The 21,294-nt window shown below is 42.3% G+C and overlaps 1 protein-coding gene and 1 long non-coding RNA gene across 9 annotated transcripts in view; one reads left to right on the top strand and one right to left on the bottom strand.

The window, feature by feature from the left end:
* Window positions 1-2,098: 2,098 nt before the first annotated feature.
* On the bottom strand, window positions 2,099-6,143 carry LOC145546591 (uncharacterized). Its single transcript, XR_014083058.1, has 2 exons — window positions 5,795-6,143; window positions 2,099-2,606 (listed from the first exon to the last, which is right to left on the bottom strand). It is a non-coding gene; the product is annotated as an uncharacterized LOC145546591 (long non-coding RNA).
* Window positions 2,857-21,294, top strand: part of PPP1R21 (protein phosphatase 1 regulatory subunit 21) — a 71,694-nt gene continuing 53,256 nt past the window's right edge. For 4 of the 8 annotated variants that reach the window (XR_014083051.1, XM_081593749.1, XM_081593746.1 and 1 more), the window contains exons 1-2: window positions 6,245-6,436; window positions 19,239-19,307. Coding sequence is in view for 4 of the 8 variants with exons in the window: in XM_081593749.1 (XP_081449875.1) it covers window positions 6,380-6,436; window positions 19,239-19,307 (126 nt within the window). In the remaining 4 variants the exon portion in view is untranslated. Of the gene's footprint in view, window positions 6,130-6,244; window positions 6,437-6,512; window positions 6,631-19,238; window positions 19,331-21,294 lie in introns of those variants that run through there. The other 4 variants (XR_014083050.1, XM_081593744.1, XM_081593748.1 and 1 more) reach the window with 3 other exon arrangements.

Here is a 21,294-nt window from a genome sequence, read left to right as displayed (position 1 = left end):
AGAGAGAGATGGGAAAGGGAAATATCTAAGAAGACGCTCAAGGAATGTCTCTTTGAATTGGCAATGTGTGGGCTAGCACCTGAATGTTGAGAAGGGTGCAACTGTACTCAGTTCTGGGAAAGGCCAGGCTAAATGTAATGAGCAGCAGCACCAAGGAAGGGGTGGTGGTGTCTGGGGTTTTACTCCCTTGAACCATCCTAAATAAGTACAGTAAGTTCACTATCCAAACTCATCTCTAAGTGTTTCCTACTCAGTTCCCTCTTCCAACTAGATCTAGCCTTCTAAATTCTCCCTACAGAGAAATTCTGGAGTGCCACTGGAAAAAAACAGGTACAAAGTTTTTGAAGACTGTTTGAGGAACAGAAAGAAGGGTAGTATAGGAGGTGAGGGGTGGCAGATTGTTCTAATATAAGGCCCTCAGTGAATCAGGCTTCTCTTTGTTCATACTGTTTACAATTGACCTTCCTCCTCCTTCTATCAAGAGGCAGTGTGTATTTCTCCAGTCCCTTCAATCTAGTCAACCAGATTGATGATCTGGCCATGTGATTTGCTTTGATCAATAGAATGTGGCAGCAGTGAGGTACAAATTCTAGAGCCTAGACCTTAGGAAGGCTCAAAGTTTGGCTCTTTGCCCTTTTGGAGCATGAAGTGGGGAGGTCACAGCAACTAGAGTATGTAAAGCCTTAGTAGCATGGTAAGGAATGTGGACTTTGTTCCCGGTGCTCTGTGGGTTCTTGAAAGTTTTAATAAGAATGTTATGCTTCAGAATATCACACTGGGTGCTCTGTGGAGGAAAGATTGCAGCTGGGCAAGGATGGAAGAAGGGTGACCAGTTGGAAGGCTTTCTGAGACATCTAGACAAGAGATGGTAGCAATGGAGGTGAGAAACAGTGGACATTGGATTGGCTTGGGAAGAAAATAGTGAATAACAGACTTCTTTCTAAAAATGCAAGGCTACATAAATACATACAGAATAAAGTTAGAAACTTTAGAAAACCTAATAGCTTAATGTATATAAATCTGGATGTTGTATGTGACCATTTCCTCCAGTAAGACTGGGCGACAGAGAAAACCAGAAGGGAAATAACAATTATGAAGCAAAAGCACAGAGTGGAACAGGGGTGAGACATTAGGTCTGAGCAGTAAAATGTTACTACTTCCCACCTGCACATCCCCTACCTCCTGGACCTTGCCCTTGGGTTAAGTGAGAGACCCCTGGGTAGACTAGCCCCACCCCTTTTAGACAGCTCTAAAGGTATCTATTTCATGAAGGTACAAGTCCAGAAAAATACCAAGGAACATGACGTACCCTTTGGCATCCTCACGCCTAGTCTAGGACTCATTCACTTTATTTGAACTAAATATTAAGGGTTTCCTACATGTGGGCACTTAACCTAACGGACAAAAATACAGTCTGCAGTGGAGGTGAAGGACTTGGGTTCCAGTTTTGCTTCTGTCAGTGTCTTTCATGCGACTTTGGGCAAGATGCATCAGGGCTCTGGGCTTATTCCGTCATTCTTTCTTGCTGTGATTGAAATAGGCAAAGCATAAGAGTTTGGCCAAATGAAAAAGTTACAAAATTTCAAGCCCGGAATTCTAATTTTTAGTAGAGCTCCTCAAAGTTACAAATCTTCAGATTTCACCTCACTGATTACTCTTTACAAAATATAGACTTTGCTGCTAACTGCTCAGGAAAACTCATGAGAAGGAAACTTCTTTTCTTTCTTTTATTCCCTCCCAACTTTTAAAAATTTCATTGTAGCATGATATACATTTTCTGACTGGATTAACATAATCAGTTCAGTTCAGTCACTCAGTCGTGTCCGACTCTGCGACCCCATGAATCGCAGCACGCCAGGCCTCCCTGTCCATCACCAACTCCCGGAGTTTACCTAAATCCATGTCCATTGAGTCGGTGATGCCATCCAACAATCTCATCCTCTGTCGTCCCCTTCTCCTCCTGCCCCCAATCCTTCCCAGCATCAGGGTCTTTTCCAATGAGTCAGCTCTTCGCATGAGGTGGCCAAACTATTGGAGTTTCAGCTTCAACATCAGTCCTTCCAATGAACATAAAATAATAACAAAGACAATATGTCTTCATAAAAGACTCATAAATTGCTTTCTTTAATCCTTTCCTTATATCCACTCATATAAACACTCTTTGTTGTCCATTACCTCGATAATCATGTGTGGTGACTGGCCATCGGAATGTGAAGCCAGGCCAGAGAAAATCTTTACTTAGCTTTCTGAATGACTGTATCGGGAGGTGCTAGTGGGGCTAGCTGAGCTCCCAATGTCACTCTAAGAGCTGCTGCACAGAGCAGGCTATGAAGTAGAACGGGTGGAGCTTTGAAGCTTGAAGAAAGTTCTTGATTTTCAGAGGTATGCAAGGACAGAGAACACCTGACTCTACTGTACCACGAAATGATGTTTACTCAGAGGCTGACAATATCATCTGAGTAACCCAATGTCATGTCTGGTCATTGTCCCTATGACCAAAGGAAGTTCCACACTGTTCTCAATGTATACACAGTTGATTCCCTTTATTTGCAGAGTTGTCTTCTATAAAATCATCGCATCCACTGAATTAGTGAATAGCATTGCTCCTAGGGAAAACACAGGGTTAGGATCATGACAAGCCTCTGGTCACACTTTTGTCAACCAAACAACATATAACCTAGTTTTAGATGTGTTTCTATTTAAAGGCACCTTATTTAATATATATTGTTGATTCACTAACACTGAACTAATGGCCAACAACTCCGAACTTGAGCTCTGCAGCTCCTGTTTTCTTCCTACTGTTCTCTGAGCTACCCACACATCCTTCTAGGAAAGTACTCCTTTGGAGCCAAGATAGTTTGAGTCAGTTCTTGACACCTGCAACTGAAAAAAATTCCTAAAACAGTATGCTCTTAAATGCTTTAATGATCATCACAGTGTTTGCATACTTATAATAATTTCAAGTGACCTTCACTTATGCCACTCCCTACAAGTATATCATGGTTACAAGTTGAGAACCATCACTGGCAAGCATATGAGTTAACAGAAAAATTTTAAATTTTTGTTATTGTGAAATGTAACATCCATACAAAAAAAGTGCACAAAACAAAAATGTACCTTGTGAGGAATTAACACAAAGTTAATATGTAACTATGTAATGTGTTCCTGTGTAACTATCACACATAAATAGTGATACTACCACTATTTACTACCCAAAGCCAATACTACCCAAAGCCCATCTCATGGCCTCTTCTAGTAGTTATCATCCTGTTCCACCTGAAAATAATAAAGCTCCTGACTTTCATGGCTATCACTTTCTTAATTTTCTTTCTAGTTTTAGTACTTAGGCATGCATCCTGAATCTTCTAGTTGAATTCTGCCATTTTTTGAATGATATATAAATGAAGTTATATAGTATATTTTGGGGGAATCTGGTTTCTTTTGTTCTGTATTATTTTTTGAGATTCATCCAGTAGTTAATTGTAGTTGTAGTTCAGCTTTTTCATTGCTGTTTAGTATTCCATGATACGAATAAAGTTATTTCTAGTAACTATCTGTTCATTGATAAGCTTTTTTGGCTATTATGAATAATACTGCTATGAATATTCTTGGTGAATACATGCATACATTTTTTGAGTGTATACATAAGAGAAGAATTGTTGGATCCTGAATATGTATCTTTTCAGGTGAGTGGATAATACCAAGCTCTTTCCTAACTGGCTCTTCCAGGTTACAGTCCTACCAACATTTTAAAATTTTATTTTATTTTTGGCTGTACTGGGTCTTCATTGCTGCGCATGGGCTTTCTCTAGTTGTGGAGAGTGGGGGCTACTCTCTAGTTGTGGTGGGCAGTCTTGTCGTGGTGGTGGCTTCTCATATTGTACAGCACAGGCTCAAGGCACGCAGGCTTCAATAGTTGCAGCACGTGGGCTCTGTAGCTGCAGTTTACAGGCCCTGGAGCATGGGCTTCAGTAGTTGGCACATAGGATTAGTTGCTTCATGGCATGTGGGATCTTCCCAAACCAGGGATCTAACCCATGTCCCCTGCATTGGCAGGTGGATTCCTAACCATTGCACCACTAGGGAAGGCTCTCTTATCAACATGTTATGACAGTTTCTTGTTTTATATTCTCATTCACTCTTGTCAATCTTTTAAATATTAGCTGTTTGTGTGGGTGTGTATGGCATTTTGCTGTGGTTTTAATTTCACTTCCTCCTGGTTGCTAATGAAACTTAACACCCGTTTGCACATTTAATGGCCCGTTTGTGTATTTTCCTTTGTGAAGTGCCTGTTGGAAGTCCCTTGCTCATTTTTCTATCTGGTTGCTGGTCTTTTTTCTTATTGATTTGTAAGAGCTCTTTATATATATGGATAAGGGACACCTTTGTTGGATATATATATTGCAAATGCCTTTTCACTCACTTAATGGTGTCTTTTGAGGAAGATATTCTGAAATGTGTTTGATTTAGCAGTTGGGATTTGGAAACAATTTTTTGCAACTGACAGAACAACTAGATTAAGCAGTGGAAATATAAATTTCTCAGGTCAGAACATAGGCTCTCTAACCAAAGTTGCACATTCTTTCTTTGGAATGTTAGTTCTGCAATGGCATTTTATTTTTAAATAATTGAAAATTCCATTGTGTTACAAACTACAGAAATACACTTAACAATATTTAATTCTGCCGCTTGGTGGTGCAATGGAAAACTAATAATAATAATTTTAAAAATTCTGCAAGTTTGCTGGATAGTAGGGCTTGGCTGTTAGCCAACTGAAAAGTATAAACAACATTTAAAAAAGTATGTAATCCTTAGCTTACTTTACAGTGGCTGAAAAGTGCATATACCAGCTCATGCTTTCACTTTAAAATTCCAGGCATACTCATAGTCGAATGTCAAACAGGGAAATAGGAGGTGTTTTCTTAATCATGGAAAATATCAAACGTTCTAAAATAACAGTATAACTAACATCCCTTTCCCTACTACCCGGACAATAAATATTAACTTCCAGTCACATTCACTTGAAAAAATTAAATAAAAATAAAATTTATGCTTCTTTGTTCTTTTTCATTCCCTTTTCTTCGTTTCCTCACTAGAGGCAATCACAAGCCAGAATTAGATGTGTATCCTTCCAGTTCTTGTTTCTCTATTTTTAGTACATGTTCATGCGTCCATGAGCAGCACCAATGTTTCTTTATATTCTTCAAATGTATCTTTTCATGCTCTAGTATACTGCAATTTGTTTCTTACATTTAACAGTGTTTTGTCATATCTATAGACACAGATTCATGCAGATATATACAGATCTAGGTTATTAGTTTTATTAAACTGCGGTGCTGTAATTTATGGCAAACAAGTATCCTAAATTATTTATTCCTCTATCAACATTTCAATGTTGCAATAAATGCAATGCTTAGAATAGCTAACATATAATACGTCCTCAAAACATATTTAATGAGCAAAGCGCCATAAAGTATTTCAGGCAGATTACTATTTGCTTCAATTGTCCAGTTACATGTCGTTAACGTCCACCCTATCTGCATGCATAGCAGGCATCATTCCCTGAAATTTCCTAAAAGCTTTTTACCCAATTCTCTGAGAAAACGCTCTGATGCAGTGCCAGTATGGAGGCACGGCTGGGCGGGTGGAATGGGTAGAGAATGGACACAAAGACATCCCAGCGTCAAAATATAAGACAAAGAAGGTTTGTCTGGAGCAGAACAGGGTGACAGCTGCGCGCGTAATAAAACTGGGGGAGAGTTTACAATGCAGGCCATGTCCGGTGCTACCATACCCGGATAGCAGGTAGCGGAATACAGAGGTCTTTCTCTCCGAGCACCTTCTGAAAGATGTAACCATCAAACCACGGTTGCCATGGGAACCAGTGGTGGGAGGACGGTGTGTTCGACCAGAATTCTTGATGCGCTTAGAATGTTTCTTCTTCCGGTCCTCGATTCTTCGCACCACCGCCCCCCTCGGCCGTCCCCCGCCCATTCTGTGGGCTCTTATCATTCTCTTCCCCTTTTAACGCTCTCCTTCCCTGTTCTGGGTCGCCATCTTGGACCATGCGTCAAGATGGCGCCCCCGGTCCCAGAGGCAGAGCCCAGGAGCGACAGGGATTCTGCGCGCGTACGTGCTCCGGCGCGGGAGGGTGGGGCGGTGATGTCAGACGTCGCCCCGCCCCCGGTGGTCGCTCCACCCCTGGCCCCACTCCTCCTTCCTCTCACCCGGCGAACCCGGAAGTGGAGGAGGAGGCGCGGCGGCGGTGGCAGAGCGGGCAGGAGCTGGTGGAGCCATACCCGGCCCGTGTCTGGGGTTGGGGGCGGGGGGTGGGGCTGAGTGGCCTGGGCAGTCTGGCCTGGACAGGGCGGGGGAGGCCATGGCCTCGGCAGAGTTGCAGGGGAAGTACCAGAAGCTGGCTCAGGAGTACTCGAAGGTACCCGTCGTATGCGGGGAGTAGGGGTTCCCCGGTCCTGCGGCCTCGGGTTGCCTTGGCAGCGACTTGTCGGGACAGAGGGAGACGGCGGAGGGGGCACGCGAGCGCGCCCCTCCTGAATCCTCCGCCTTCTGTATCCACCATTACCTCGCTTCCACCTGCAGTTCCCAGGAGATGGGGCCGGGCGGTGTCTGGTCGGTGTGCGTTTCTGCGGGAAGGAGCAGGAGTTGGATTCTTCCTTCTCACTGAACTAGCGGGCTTGGACAGGGATGTTAGAAATCCTGGCTTCCGCCTCTGGTGCTGGTCGGGAGGGGCAGGGAAAAGTGAGGACCATAGCTTTCCTGCTGCTTCCTCAATTTTCCCAGCCTGGCGATGGGAAGGATCAAGCTTTCTCCTTTCCCACAGGGATGATGTGAGGATAAAGAGATTTATCTGCCTCCCTCCAACCCCCCGCAATTAAATATGAAGTGTGAATAGAGTCATGCGTGTAAACTAATTAACCAGAGATAGGTGGTTACGAATGGATTCAGTGCTTTGGAAAGACGTTGTCTGAAAATGATTTTGAAAGCTGGAGTGCTAGGGCTGTGTCCTTTTCTTTCTTTTTCTTGGGTCACCTGGAGTGGGGCAGAGCACCCAGAAGATGCTCAGGACATGTTGAATTAAGCAAAATAGTGACCTCTCCCTTTGTCATATTTATGGCATCAGTCTTTTAAATGATGGGACCCTTTTCTTGGAAAAGGGCGGTGCTGCTTTTCTGTGTAGTGTGGTTCTGCCTCAAGAATATTCTAATGAAGTTCTAAAAGCAGTATCTTGCATCTTTGGAAATAGATTCAGTAGTCATTAAACTTGGTTTTCAATGATCATGGCATTCAAAGGAGCATGGGGAAGCTTAGACTCCTTTTTACTTTGGAGAAACCAAGACACACTTTAAAAAATTTCATATAACGCATATGCAGCAAGGTGAAATGCATTGTTTTGTGAACAATAAAACCTGTGCCTGAACATACACACTTGAGTCTTCACAATCACATCGAAGCCTTTTGAGATACTAATAATCCAGTGGTGCTGCTATTGGCAATGGCTTCCCCAGTGGCTCAGAAGATGAAGAATCTGCATGCAATGTAGGAGGCCTGGGTTGGGAAGACCCCCTGGAAGAGGGCATGGCAACCCACTCCATTATTGTTCCCTGGAGAATCCCCATGGACAGAGGAGCCTGGCGGACTACAGTCCAAGGGGTCGCAAAGAGTCGGACAGACTGAGCGACTAAGCACGGCCATTGGCAAAACTTCTGCATTTCCATTTGAATTTGTCTTTAAGAGCCTCTGGCAAGATGTTAGTGATGGCAAGTTTTTATCCTTTGAAGGCAGTTTTTGTTTGTTTATTTGAAAGGGCCAGAAATTATTTGGAACAAATCCATGTGATGAAGTGTGGTGGGTAGAGGATGGCAGTCCGCACACTTGGCTCTCCTATTTTGGGGTGAAAATGTTTCATGAGTATAAAATAAGGGAATTGATTTTCTTTTCCGGAGAGTAGACAAGCTCAGAAGGCAATTCCAAATGGAAGAAGAAAGTTCCAGGAATATTTTGAGCAGTGATCGCACTGCTGAAATAACAGCCTCCCAAACGTAGTAAAAACTTTGAAAAGATTTTATTCTTTTGGCTATGTAAGCTCTTTTGTTCAGCAGACAGTTATGTGCCACCTGTGAACAGTCTGCCAGACCCCACTGAGTGAGGCAGAGTTCCACCTTAAGGAGAACCCTTTAATAGAATATTCAAATGTTGTACATAAAATTAATACAAGACAACAAGTGTTAGATCAGTGGGAGCACAGAAGAAATGGCAGGTAAGAGTAGAAGTTACTCAGATTAGGGAGTAGCGGATAGGGAGGAAAGGATGGATGGTAGTATTCCAGGCAAAGGAGACAGTCTCTGCTGACATGAAGACATGGTCAGATACATGACAGAGAGTGGTGAAGTATGGTTGGAGGCATGATTTGCAGGCAAAGGAGACTGTCTCTGCTGACATGAAGACATGGTCAGATACATGACAGAGAGTGGTGAAGTATGGTTGGAGGCATGATTTGGACCCAATCATGAAGAGTTGTGGATGTCAAGTAAGAAGTTTGAACTTTGAATAAATGGGATAGACGCTAAAGGTTTTCAAATGGGAGCGTGACATTGCTTTTAGAAAGATAACTGGTAGCTGTGTGGAAGATAGACTGAAATGGGGAAAGACTGGTGAAAAGGAGGCCAGACTACAGGTTCTTTGAATAGTATCAGAGAGAGTTATGTAGGATTAAATAAAATTTGCGACTGTGAAGATGGAAAGGGCTTAAATTTAGGAATTACGGTCGACAGATATGGTTTAGCTTATCTGTTTTTTGAGTGCCTGCTTTGCATGTAGCAGCAGACTTAGGAAGGATATGGAAGCGTCAGGGCACTCATCCTTGTGTCTCATTCATTCTGTGGGACGTGATGAGTGAGGGAAGACTGAGAGTTGACCCTGAAATTAACCCATGGACTGCTCTGACGGAACACTGCTGCCAACTGGCAGAGGAAGGTGGGTCAGAAGGCGTGCCAGTTTGGAGTGAAGGTTAGATGTAGTCATAGTATTATGGTTGGAAGGCATGCTGAGACCATCTGATTCACATAGTAGGTTGAAGTAACGTTGGGGTCATTGTCGAAAATTTCTAGTGGAGACAGACTGGCTAAAAGTCAGGACAAAGGCCAGAACTTTTAAAATAATTCCCCTAAAGATGATAGTTGAACTTTGAAAGTTAATCACTTTAGGTAGATTCTTTGGGGAACACCTGTGGGAAGGCTGTGACGATAGGAGATGCTAAGGGTACTGTAGGGGGTCTGCCAGACTTGAAGTTATCTCCCTATTGGCCTGGACCATTTTTCATTCTTTTAACTGCAACATGATGGGAATTTCAGAATGTGAGAACAGGGATTGGTCAAAAGATTTCATGTGCTTTTTGTTCCCTGTTGGTTCTAGTGCCAAGCAATTTCTAGATAAGATTTGTGCTACCGACTAAGCCTACTAACTTAGTGGTAAAGAATCCACCTGCAATGCAGGAGACCCAGTTTGATCCCTGCATCAGGAAGATCCCCTGGAGAAGGGAATGGCTACCCACTCCAGTATTCTTTCCTGGAGGATCCCATGGACAGAGGAGCCTGGTGAGCTGCAGGGGGTTGCCAGAGTCAGACTCAAGTGAGTGACTGAGCATGCAGTCTACATGCTACCTTCAGCCCTGTGCCTATGGAAGGGGTATTCTACCTTTTTGTTAGCTTCCCTGGTGCAGACTTTGTGGGCTGATGTTGAATTTAAGTTATGTCTCCCTTTTTACTTGTTTAGGATACAAAGAAAAATGATGTCCTGTTAAGCTATAGAAGGAGGCCTAAATATCAAGAGAGCAGCAAGCATGATCCCTCAGCCAATGACACTTGCAGAATCTTCTCATTCTTATTTAATGCAGATCTCAGCCTGTGTGCCAGGAACGGGCCCATTTCTCCCTTTATAATTTCTGTCATAATCTTTTTTCCCCCTGAGAAAGAGCAAAAACAGTCTGAGGACCTTCCATTAAAGAGACTGAGAGTTTCATTAGATAAAAGATGAACCATGGAGGCCGAAGCAGATGAAAATTTCTGAGGCAGACAGGTTGCTAAAACATAATAAAATGTTAGGCCAGTTAAAGTGACGATTAAGACGTTAGTGGTTTGGGCAATTAGGCAATCATTGGAGGCTTTTAAAATTTCTGGTTTAACAGTTTGGGGGTGGGGAAGGGGTTAGAAGCTGGTTTTCAGAGATTTATGAAGTTAGTAGGTAATAGATGGAGGCTGCCTCTTTGAGATGTGAGGGACAGTTAATCAGGGCCTCATTTTGACTACACTGTTGACTTAAGAATCAGAGACCATTTCTTACTTGGTGTTTTGTCCACGGCCTATTCTGTGTGGATGCTCTGGTACATCTCTTTCTGGAAAAGAGGCTAAGGGCACACAGTCCTGACCCATTTGATTTCAGTCTGCCTTCTCTGCACAGCCTTCTGCACTCTTGCCTGGCACAGTGTCCGTGTGGAAGCAAGTGTCAAGTCTAACCATCTTTCCATTGTTTGTGTTACTCTGGGTCAGTGGTTTAAAATGTAGCCCCGGGATCAGCAGCATCGGTGTTGTGAATGGGTTGTGTCTACCCTGGATTTACTGAATCTGAAACTGGTGGTCAGACCTGGGAATCTGTGTTGTAACAAACCTCTCCAGTGATTTGCGTGCACACCAGAGTTTGAGAACCACCAAGAAATGGTGTCAGTATAGTAGCTTTTGCTCAGATAAAGGTAATCTTTTTAAAGCTCTTTTCAAATTTATAAAAACCAGTGGGAAAGCTGGATCCCATTTCTCGAACAGTTTACTTTGCAATTGATGTTTCTTGTAGTTATGAAGGAGATTGCCTTTGGAAACTTTTTAGATTGATAACTCTTTGAGCTGCTCCTTTTAGGAAAGGATCAGTTTTGCTTACCAGAGAGCAGGGCTTGGCTGAACCTGGTTGATTGCTTCCTCTTATAAAAGAAGTAAAGACTCAGGAGCTGGACTAAAGGAAAACAGAGTATCAGCTTTTTTCTACCCTAATGTGTTGGGTTCACTACTAAAGGTGGATTGAAAAACAGACTGTGTTCAGGGCTGTGCACTGGAGCTTTCCAGGAGAAGGAAAATGTTCTGCATGTTTGCTGTCTGGTAGGGCATCCAATAGCACGTGGGGCTATTGAGTACTTGAGACATGGCTAGCTCAGCTGAGGAACTGAATTTTGGATTTTATTTAAGTCATTTAAATTTATTTTCTATTTTATTTTTGGTTGTATCAGATCTTAGTTGCAGCATGCAGGCTCCTCTTTGCACATCATAGGCTTTTCTCTAATTGTGGCTTGGGGGATCTCAGTTCCCCAACCAGGAATTGAACCCATGTCCCTTGCACTGGAAGGCGGATTTCCAGCCACTGGATCACCAGGGAAGTCTCAGTCATTTAAGTTTTAATAGGAACATGTGGCTGTTGACCACCCTGCTGAACTGTGCTAGGTTAGCCCCTAGATCAGTGCATCGCAAACGTAAATATCCATGTGACTCACCTGAGAGGTGAAAGTGGTAGTCACTCAGTCATGTCTGATTCTTTGCGACCCCATGGACTATAGCTCGCTAGGCTCCTCTGTCTGTGAAATTCTCCAGGTAAGAATACTGGTGTGGGTTGCCATGCCCTTCTCCAGGGGATCTTTCTGACCCAGGGATTGAACCTGGGTCTGTTGCATTGCAGGCACATTCTTTACCATCTGAGCCATCAGGGAAGCACCTTGTTAAACTGCAGATTCTGGTTCAGTAGGTCTGGGGTGGGGCCTAGATTCTGCTCCCAGGTGATCCTGCTACAGCTGTCCCTAGACCACACTTTGCATAGCAAGGCCTTAGAAAGTCAAGGGGTGTCCTACTCTTTTAATTCAGCTGAATTGCCAAGCAGTCACTGGTGAGGCAGACTGCAGAGTTGGGGTGGGGGTTTTGTCCTACTGAATTTCCCTACACGAGAGAAGGGACAAGAGAAAGAGTTTTGTTTCAAGGCAGGTCTGAAAGAAGATTTTCTTCCCAACTCAGTGACAAAAGGATCTCAGCCTTTAGTACACAGTATGTAGCCTACAGCTACTTTATGCTTTTCCAGGGTGAGGAGCAAGTTAGTAGGCAGAGAGAAAGACTGAGTGGTATTCCCATAGCTGTAGAATACCTAAAATGTTACAGCTGGGAGTTTTTTAAAGACTCATCCAGGCTAGAGACACTGAAACTGTGGTCTGCTGGTGACTTAAGTATTCTGAAATCAGGGTTTTTGGTGAGGCTTAGGAATGGGCTTCAGGTTGTCTGCTGCATACATTATTTTGTAATAGAGAAAAGCTAGATGTCTAAAGATTTGTTTTATAGGGTTGTAAAACATGTATAAGGGCTTCCCAGATGGCACTGTGATAAAGAACCTGCCTGCCAATGCAGGAGATGCAGGTTTGATCCCTGGGTCAGGAAGATCCCCTGGAGGAGGAAATGGCAACCCACTCCGGTATTCTTGCCTGAAAGATTCCACGGACAGAGAGGCCTGGCAGGCTACAGTCCATGGGGTTGCAAAGACTTGGACTGAGCCCGCACGAAAACATGTATAAACGTCAGAAGGCCCATTGTATGGAAGCAGTTATGTAAGAGTGAATTATAACACAGTCTTGTTGAGGATTAGGCGAGAAACAGCATATAGGCTATTCACCTCTCTTTCCCCACAAACTCTTCCAGTAGTTTGTGATAGAAGGTAGTAAATCTCTAATCTTGGACCAGTTATTCTACCACACATTAGCAGAGTGGCATGGGAGAGATCATAGGTGGCTCACCCCACTCTTTGTGTCCCCGGAGAAGCAGCTTTGTGGTAAGTCTGACTGAAGCCGGGCTGTTCCAGAACCAGAGTCACACAGAGCAGTCTGGGCACTGGTTGTCAGAGAGTTAGGCTCAGGACTTTTGAAGGTGCTTGGTGTCCAGTAGGACCATGAGGTTCAAATCATTTGGAGAAGGGCTTTAAAGAGGGACTGTTGAAATAATGACGGTCTCTTGTAGTTGTAGAATGCATTACATTTATTGTTTATTTTTGGCTGTGTTGGGTCTTAGTTGCAGCATGCGGGCTTCTCTCTAGTTGCAGCACCCAAGGCTTAGTTGCACCCGCGGCATGTGGGATCTTAGTTCCTCGACCAGGGATTGAGCCTGTGTCTCCTGCACTGGTGGGTGGATTCTTGACTACTGAGCCACGAGGAAAGTCCCTACAAAGGATTACATATAGACACCTTTTAGTTACATCAGTGGTCCCCAACCTTTTTGGTACCAGGGATCGATTTTGTGGAAGACAGGTTTTCCACAGACTGGCAGAGGGGAGGGGTGGTTTCAGAAAGATTCAAGCATATTACATTTATTGAGTACTTTATTTCTATTATTATTACATTGTGATGTGTAATGAAGTAATTATGTAGCTCACCATAATGCAGAATCAGTGGGAGCCCTAAACTTGTTTTCTTACAACTAGACGGTCCCATTCGGGGGTGTTGGGAGGGCAGTGGGCAACAGCTGTAAATATAGCCACAACTTCACCCCCTTGTGTGCAGCTCACCCCCTGCTGTGTGGCCTGGTTCCTAACAGGCCACTTATCAGTAGTGGAAGGTGGCCTGGGGGTTGGGGACCCCTGATTTACAGCATTTTATGAGATAATTAACTAAACATTTATCAAGCATTGATCTCTGCCCATAGCATTGCTCTTTCATTGTAGGCAGGAGATACAAGGGGTTATACTGTAGTCTCTACTGTGAAGGGTAGTTTAATTGGCAGATGGGACACGAGTATAGAGATCATACATAAATTAGTGAATGTAAAATGTACTACTTTAACGATTAAAATTAAGACAATACTTCTGTAAGTGATGTCTTGTTACTAGTAAGTGCCCAGGAAACTGAGGGCATGGTCTCTGTGGACCATAGGGGCACTATAGAGAATAGTTGGGAAAAATTTATGGAAGTAGTATCAGAGTAGGAGATAGGCTCTAGAAGAACAGTTGGGGTTTGGTTGGTCAACATGAGAAAAGGCTGTGTTTTTGAGTCAAGGTCAAGCTAGTCAGAAGATCACAAGACCATGAAAAATGAGTTTGAAAAGACTAAGAGGGTTTCTGAGTTGGGATTCAGAGGACCATTTCTCTACTGAATGGAACAGTAGTGGATGGCGCAGCTGCTGGAAATAGGCTATATCATCTCCTGGAGAATTTCCCTGCCCTAATGGAGACTTCAGGGCAATTGTTTCTCAGTTAAGTCCACGTCCACTGGAGTCTTCACACTCGTCTCCTAGAGGCATTAGTGACCATCTGTAACTGTTTCTGAGACAAATACTGCATTTGCCTTCCCACTGTGGTGAATGCTGGTGAGGAGAAAGATAAGATTCTGAAAGACCAGGCTGGTCACAGCAGTATCTGCATTTGACAAGATGCTGGTCAGTAATGCAGAGATGTGGCAGTGGCTGAAATGCAGGAAGATGCCAAATGCAAAGTGTAATTAACAAGGCAATGGAGTTGGCCAAGCTCATCCTTTTCTACCTACCAAATAATAGAAAGGGATTTTAGATAAATATTTCTAAAAGCTGCATTTTTCTGTTGAGTAGTACCATTGAAACACTGTGTTTGAATTGTTATCAATTCAGCCAACAGTATTTTCCAAAGGAAAATCAAAATCATTTTTCTTTATAATGAGATTAACTTCCAAACAGCAGTAATTTGAAAAATTTAATTTTGCTTTTTTTTGACAAAGTAGGCTGTTCAGTTTGCTTTAAGTAGCTTCTAAGTGTGCCTTAGAAATTACAGGTGAGGTTTTCCTGTTTGCTCGCTTGTTTTAAAAATGAATGCAATTCTGGTCCTACAGAAAATTATCAGTTCAGCAGATTTCAAACTTCATCCCTAGTCTTTGAGTCAGTCAGTAAGAGGTGCTAAAGACCGCACAAAGAAGATGATCATAAATCAAAGTTAGAACAGTTCAGTTCAGTTCAGTCGCTCAGTTGTGTCCGATTCTTTGTGACCCCATGAGTCGCAGCACGCCAGACCTCCCTGTCCATCACCAACTACAGGGGTACGAAATAAAACCTAACCCTCAAGTAGTACTGCTGTCCTTTGGCTATATGAGTTTGAAAATATTTATTGAATTATGTTACCTAGGTAGCATCATATTGATATTACTTAAAAGGTAATATACTATGTGATGGAAGTCAGTACTAAAGTGATGGTATAGTCTCGCTTCTGAACTTCTAGAGCAGAGTGTAGAGAACCTAATATTAATGGAAAACATTTTAGGCTTGAGGCCATATGGTTTCCATTGCATCTACTCATCTCTGTTACTGTAACTCAAAAGCAATCATAGATAATTCATCAGTAATGAGTTTGGCTGTGTTCCTGCAAAACTTTAAGTAGCTGTCCAGTTTGGCCGAGGGACCTTAGTTTGATAACCCCTGTTCTAGAAAAATTTTTTTTCTAGAACATTATTTTTTTAAGCAGGAAGTGCTAATATTATTAATTATCTTTTTTCTTCCCTTTAAATTATAAGCTTTTTGAAAGCAGGGACCATTTCTTTTACTTCTTTCTCTCCTTATATCATTAGCATAGTCCCTTTGTTTTGTTCAGTCACTCAGTCATGTCCGATTCTTTGTGACCCCATGGACTGCAGCACGCCATACTTCCCTCTCCTTCACTATCTCCCAGAATTTGCTCAAACCTTTGTCCATTGAGTTGATGATGTCAGCCAACCGTCTCATTCTCTGTCACCCCCTTCTCCTCCTGCCTTCAGTCTTTCCCAGCATCAGAGTCTTTTCCAGTGAGTTGGCTCTTCGCATCAGGTGGCCAAAATATTATAGCTTCAGCTTCAGCATCAATCCTTCCAATGAATATGCAGGGTTGATTTCCTTTAGGATTGACTGGTTTGATCTCTTTTTTGTCCAAGGGACTCTCAAAATTCTTCTCCAGCACCACAGTTCGAAAGCATCAATTCTTCAGCACTCAGCCTTCTTTATGGTCCAACTCTCACATCCATACATGACTAATGGAAAAACCATAGCTATGACTATATGGACTTTTGTAGGTAAAGTGATGTCTCTGCTTTTTAGTACACTGTCTAGGTTTGTCATAGCTTCTCTTCTAAGGAGCAAGCGTCTTTTAATTTCATGACTGGAGTTACTGTCCACAGTGATTTTGGAACCCAAGAAAATGAAGTCTGTTACTGTTTCCACTTTTTCCCCATCTATTTGCCTTGAAGTGATGGAACTGGATGTCATAATCTTAGTTCTTTGAATGTTGAGTTTTAAGCCAGTGTTTTCACTCTCCTCTCACCTTTATCAAGAGGCTCTTTAGTTCCTTTTTGCTTTCTGCCATTAGGGCAGTATCATCTGCATATCTGAGGTTATTGATATTTCTGGCAATCTTGATTGCAGCTTGGACTTCATCCAGCCCAGCATTTTGCATGATGTGGAGGTTTAATCACTAAGTCTTGTACAACTCTTGCAACCCCATGGACTGTAGCCTGCCAGGCTCCTCTGCCCATGGGGATTCTCCAGGCAAGAATACTGGAGTAGGTTGCCAGTTCCTTCTCCAGGGGAATCTTCTTGACCCAGGAATTGAACCTGGGTCTCCTGCATTGCAGGCAGATTCTTTACTGACTGATCTACAAGGGAAGCCCTATGATGATGTACTCTGCATATAAGTTAAAGAAGCAGGGTGACAATATACAGCCTTGACTTACTCCTTTCCCAATTTTGAACCAGTCTGTTGTTCCATGTCCGGTTCTAACTGTTGCTTCTTGACCTGCAATGCAGGTTTCTCAGGAGGCAGGTAATGTGGTCTGTTATTTTCATCTCTTTAAGAATTTTCCACAGTTCGTTGTGATCCACACAATCAAAGGTTTTAGCATAGTCAATGAAGCAGAAGTAGATTTTTTTTGAAATTCTCTTGCTTTTTCTATGATGCAACAGTTGTTGGCAATTTGATCTCTGGTTCCTCTGTGTTGTCTAAATCCATTTTGTACATCTGGAAGTTATTGGTTCACGTATTATTGAAGCCTAGCTTGAAGGATTTTGTGCATTACCTGGCTAGCATATAAAATGAACACAATTGTGCAGTAGTTTGAACATTCTTAGGGCTTACCTGCTAGCTCAGATGGTAAAGCGTCTGCCTGCCATTTGGGAGACCTGGATTCAATCCTTGGGTTGGGAAGATCCTCTGGAGAAGGAAACGGCAACCCACTCCAGTACTCTAGCCTGGAAAATTCCATGGATGGAGGAGCCTGGTGGGCTACAGTCCATGGTCGCAGAGTCGGACACGACTGAGCGACTTCACTTGAACATTCTTTGGCATTGCCTTTCTTTGGGATTGGAAGGAAAACAGACCTTTTCCTGTCCTGTGGCCACTGCTGAGTTTCCCAAATGCACTGGCATATTGAGTGCACCACTTTAACAGCATCTTCTTTCAGAATCTGATGATCTGAACCACAGTTAGCTCCTGGTTATATGGCAAACTAGAAGTGTATCTGTTGTTCCTTTGATTCTACTCTCTTAATAAGAGCTCTGTTACTGTTTGTGGAGCACATTATCGTTTAGAAAATGCTTTGACATAGATTTCTTATCTGATTCTCACAACCTCAAGAATGAAGATAGGGTAGATGTATTGCCCCACTTTGTAGACCATATAACTGAGACTCAGAAAGATTAAGTGAGTATCTCTAGTTTATATTGTCTAGGAAGTGGCAGAGCAAAATTTGGATCTTCTTTTGTGGTAGTGAACCCTGATCACTAACTTTCTAAAAATAGAAGCAGCTCATCTTTTTAGCCTGTCTTGCTCAAACTGAAGATCCTGTAGTGATCCTGTTTTTCTTAGAATCTTAGCTCAGTTTTCTCTTGAGTGTCAAATGCTCAGTTTAAAGTTTAGCATTCAAATATTCCTATTCTTTTGGCACAGAAAAGGGTCATTTCTGTTTTTAAGACACAGATGTGCACTGCACAGAATTAGAAATAGATTTTTTTTTTTGTTTTAAAGCTCATAGATGAAATCATCTCATTCATTTAGTTTCTCAGAGAAGAACCTGATCTTTTGTGGTCTTCGTGCCGAGTCCTCAGGCTGTTTGTGTGTAACCGTTTGGTGTCAGCTGCGCTGTGCTGGTGTGTTTGTACTCACGTGCTCTGAGTTGTGCTTGTTGATAATTACAGAAGGGGATTGCTACAGAAGATTTACCTTTTAAAACCCTGCTGGTGATGGTGATACAGATGTAACCACGAATAACAATTCATCAAGCTGTATGATTTTGCTTTGTATATTTTAAGATATAAAGGTCGACCCCAACTTAGAAAAGTTAACTGCAACAGAAACCCAAGTCCTACCTTCCCCAAAACGGCTTCCATCTCACCAGCCTACTACTGTTCTCATTTATATTTAGCTTTATAAAACAATAGCCAGTATTGTCTAAATGGCATTACGCCTGGAGTCAGAACTACTGGTGTCTGATTCTCAGCATTGCCACTTAACTTCTCTGTACCTTAGTTTGCTCATTTGTGAAGTGGTGGTAATTATAGCACCTATTTCATCAGATTGTGAGGATTGATGAGGTAGTATATGTAAAGTATTTAGGACAGTGCCTGGTATGTAATGAGCATTCAAATGCTAGCTGCTATTGTTATTAATTTCTGAATTGAACTTGCTTCTCAGTTGCTTTTGTACACTGCTTCCGCTGATGCCTGATTGTAAGCCCTCCATTCCTGAGGCTGAAGTGAGTGATAGTTGCATGGCTAATATTAGGCACAGTATCCTGCTGGGTGTGTTGATGCCCTATACTTTGGTTGTCTGTAGAATTCTCATTCCATACTTAGTCCAGTTGTATGTATTTACAGGTGAGTGGTATGTCAAAGTTACAAGGAAAATGGCATACTTAGTACACTATTGTATGTTTATTAGTTTTTATTTAGGGAGGTGATTGGTTTCATGGAAAGAACCATGTATATGGGAAGTCGAGAGACCTGGATTTTAGTCTTAATTGTGCATTGTTTTAGGTCATTGGGCAGCTCAGCCTCTATGTCCTTATTTGTAGAATGGCAGACTGGTGATCTCTGCTTTCCTCTTGAGGGCTCATTTGTATGTGAGCTGATAGTTACTCAGTGTACAGATTCCTATAAAGTGATGGTGATTTCCTTGCTATAAGTGGTAGCTTTATATTAAAAATTAATTATTATTTCCTCTGTTTTCAGCTTCGGGCTCAGAATCAGGTCTTGAAGAAAGGTGTCGTGGATGAACAAGCGAATTCTGCTGCTTTGAAGGTAGGCTACTGAGTGTTTGTGTTGTGAGAGTTAGGTTAGTGTTTGGTGAAGCTTACAGCAGGGAATTCAGCCCATTTTGTGGGTTAAATTCCCAACTCTGACACTGATTCACTAGGGATAAGGGAGGGTAGTGGAATTTTTTTGTGTTTAACTTTCTTATTTAGGTATGAATGTGATGTGCTTTGACTTCTTAGCTGGAGATTACAAAAATGTCTTATTGGACTGTATCTAACGCATTTCTCTCATATCCAGCTTTTTTCATAGCTAAATTCATCAGGACTAATGGGGCTTCTTATCTGATTTCATCTGATAGCACTCTGCAAGGACTGGGTCATATTCATGTTTATATCCCTATCATTCAGCAGATTGTCCCCTGATAAATGGGTCTGAAAGTGTGAATCATTTAGTGCATTAATCTTGCTTTGGGTTGAGCTGTTTCATAGTAATAACCTGTGTTAATGATGATTGTTTGAGTGATCCATCAGCACCTTTAACTGAGAGGAGAAATATGATGAGAGATGAAGAATTTGTTTCTACCTCATTTGCATGTAATAAATACTGCTTGAAACTGTTAGTTGTTCAGTCATGGCCAACTCTTTGTGATCCCAGGGACTATAGCCTGCCATGCTCCTCTGTCCATGGGATTCTTCAGGCAAGAATACTGGAGTGGGTTGCAAGTCCCTTCTCCAGGGGAATCTTTCCGACCCAGGGATTGAACCTAGGTCTCCCACGTTACAGGCAAATTCTTTACCATCTGAGCCACCAGGGAAGCCCAGATATTGCTTAGTGATATTCTTAATTGGATAAATTGATTCTAGGATATGGATTCCTTCTTGGCCAAGTTTCAGTAAAATACATTGCCTACCTCATTCTTGCGCTGCCTCCCTTGCTCCCTCTTCAGAGAAAAGGGCTTAGGAGTCCCTTTACTTTTATGTCTTTCTGGAGTAGCCTGCAACCAGTGACACATCTCCTGCATATTTCCAGTCAGATCACCAAGATCGTGAGATGCGTCCTTTAACTTGGCTAGTGTTGGACCCTTCTCTAGAGAAACCTGTCTCTTGAAGGGCGCTTCCTCCTTGGGTGCTGTTCCACAGACTTGGGGCTGAGATGGTTCAGAGCACCTTACCCTAAGTTCTCTGCACTTACGCTGAGATGATTAAAATTAAGCTTTATAGTCAGGATTTGTTAGCTAAGTTATTATTTTGTCTAAATCACTGAAGAAATTGATCATTATCTATCTCCTTATGATGTTTAAAACCTATCCCTGGGGAAAGTATTTCCTAACTCATCTTAGTTGCCCACACTGGTGTTTCACGCCCTCCTGTGGCTGCTTGTGTTTGATTAACTCTGACAGTGGCGGTGATGGTGACAGCAGGCCCTATTCACTGAGTACTCGCTGTGTGTCAGGCAGGCATTGCTCTCAGCACCTTATACCCATTTTCTCAGATTTCACAACAGCCCTGGGAGGGCACATGCCACTGTCATCATTGTCATTGCAGGAACTAGGATATATAGAGATTGGGATGGATGTCTTCTGAAATCAATGATTGGTTAATGGGGTTGGAATATTAGTCACCTAGTGATTAATTAATTATAAGGATGTAAAGAGATTACTTCTAATTGAACTGTTCATTGCAGTAGGCATTTTGATTATATTAGGTTTGTCTCTTCAATGAGTTGTTAGATACAGTGAGCATTTATTGATTTGAATTTCCTTAAGTTGAAATATATAATAATTTGGACATGGGCTGGGCCTAAGTTTACCATTGAACTTCAAGTAAACATTAAGGACTTACTAACCAAACAACAGAAAAGGAATTTTTTTTTCTCTTTAATGGAAACATATTCTGTCCCTCTAGCTATGCCCTCAACATGCAAATAATGTCAGCAGATTGCAGAACCAGCCTCTGGTTTTTAGATTGCTGCTTCAAAATCCACTATTCAAAACTGGGAAAGTAGCATTGACATATATATACACTCTCATGTG

The sequence above is a fragment of the Giraffa tippelskirchi genome, chromosome 4 (genome assembly GCF_054371585.1).
Source record: "Giraffa tippelskirchi isolate mGirTip1 chromosome 4, T2T-mGirTip1v1.2.pri, whole genome shotgun sequence".
Classification (NCBI taxonomy): domain Eukaryota; kingdom Metazoa; phylum Chordata; class Mammalia; order Artiodactyla; family Giraffidae; genus Giraffa; species Giraffa tippelskirchi.
This window is presented reverse-complemented; position numbering and strand designations above follow the sequence as displayed.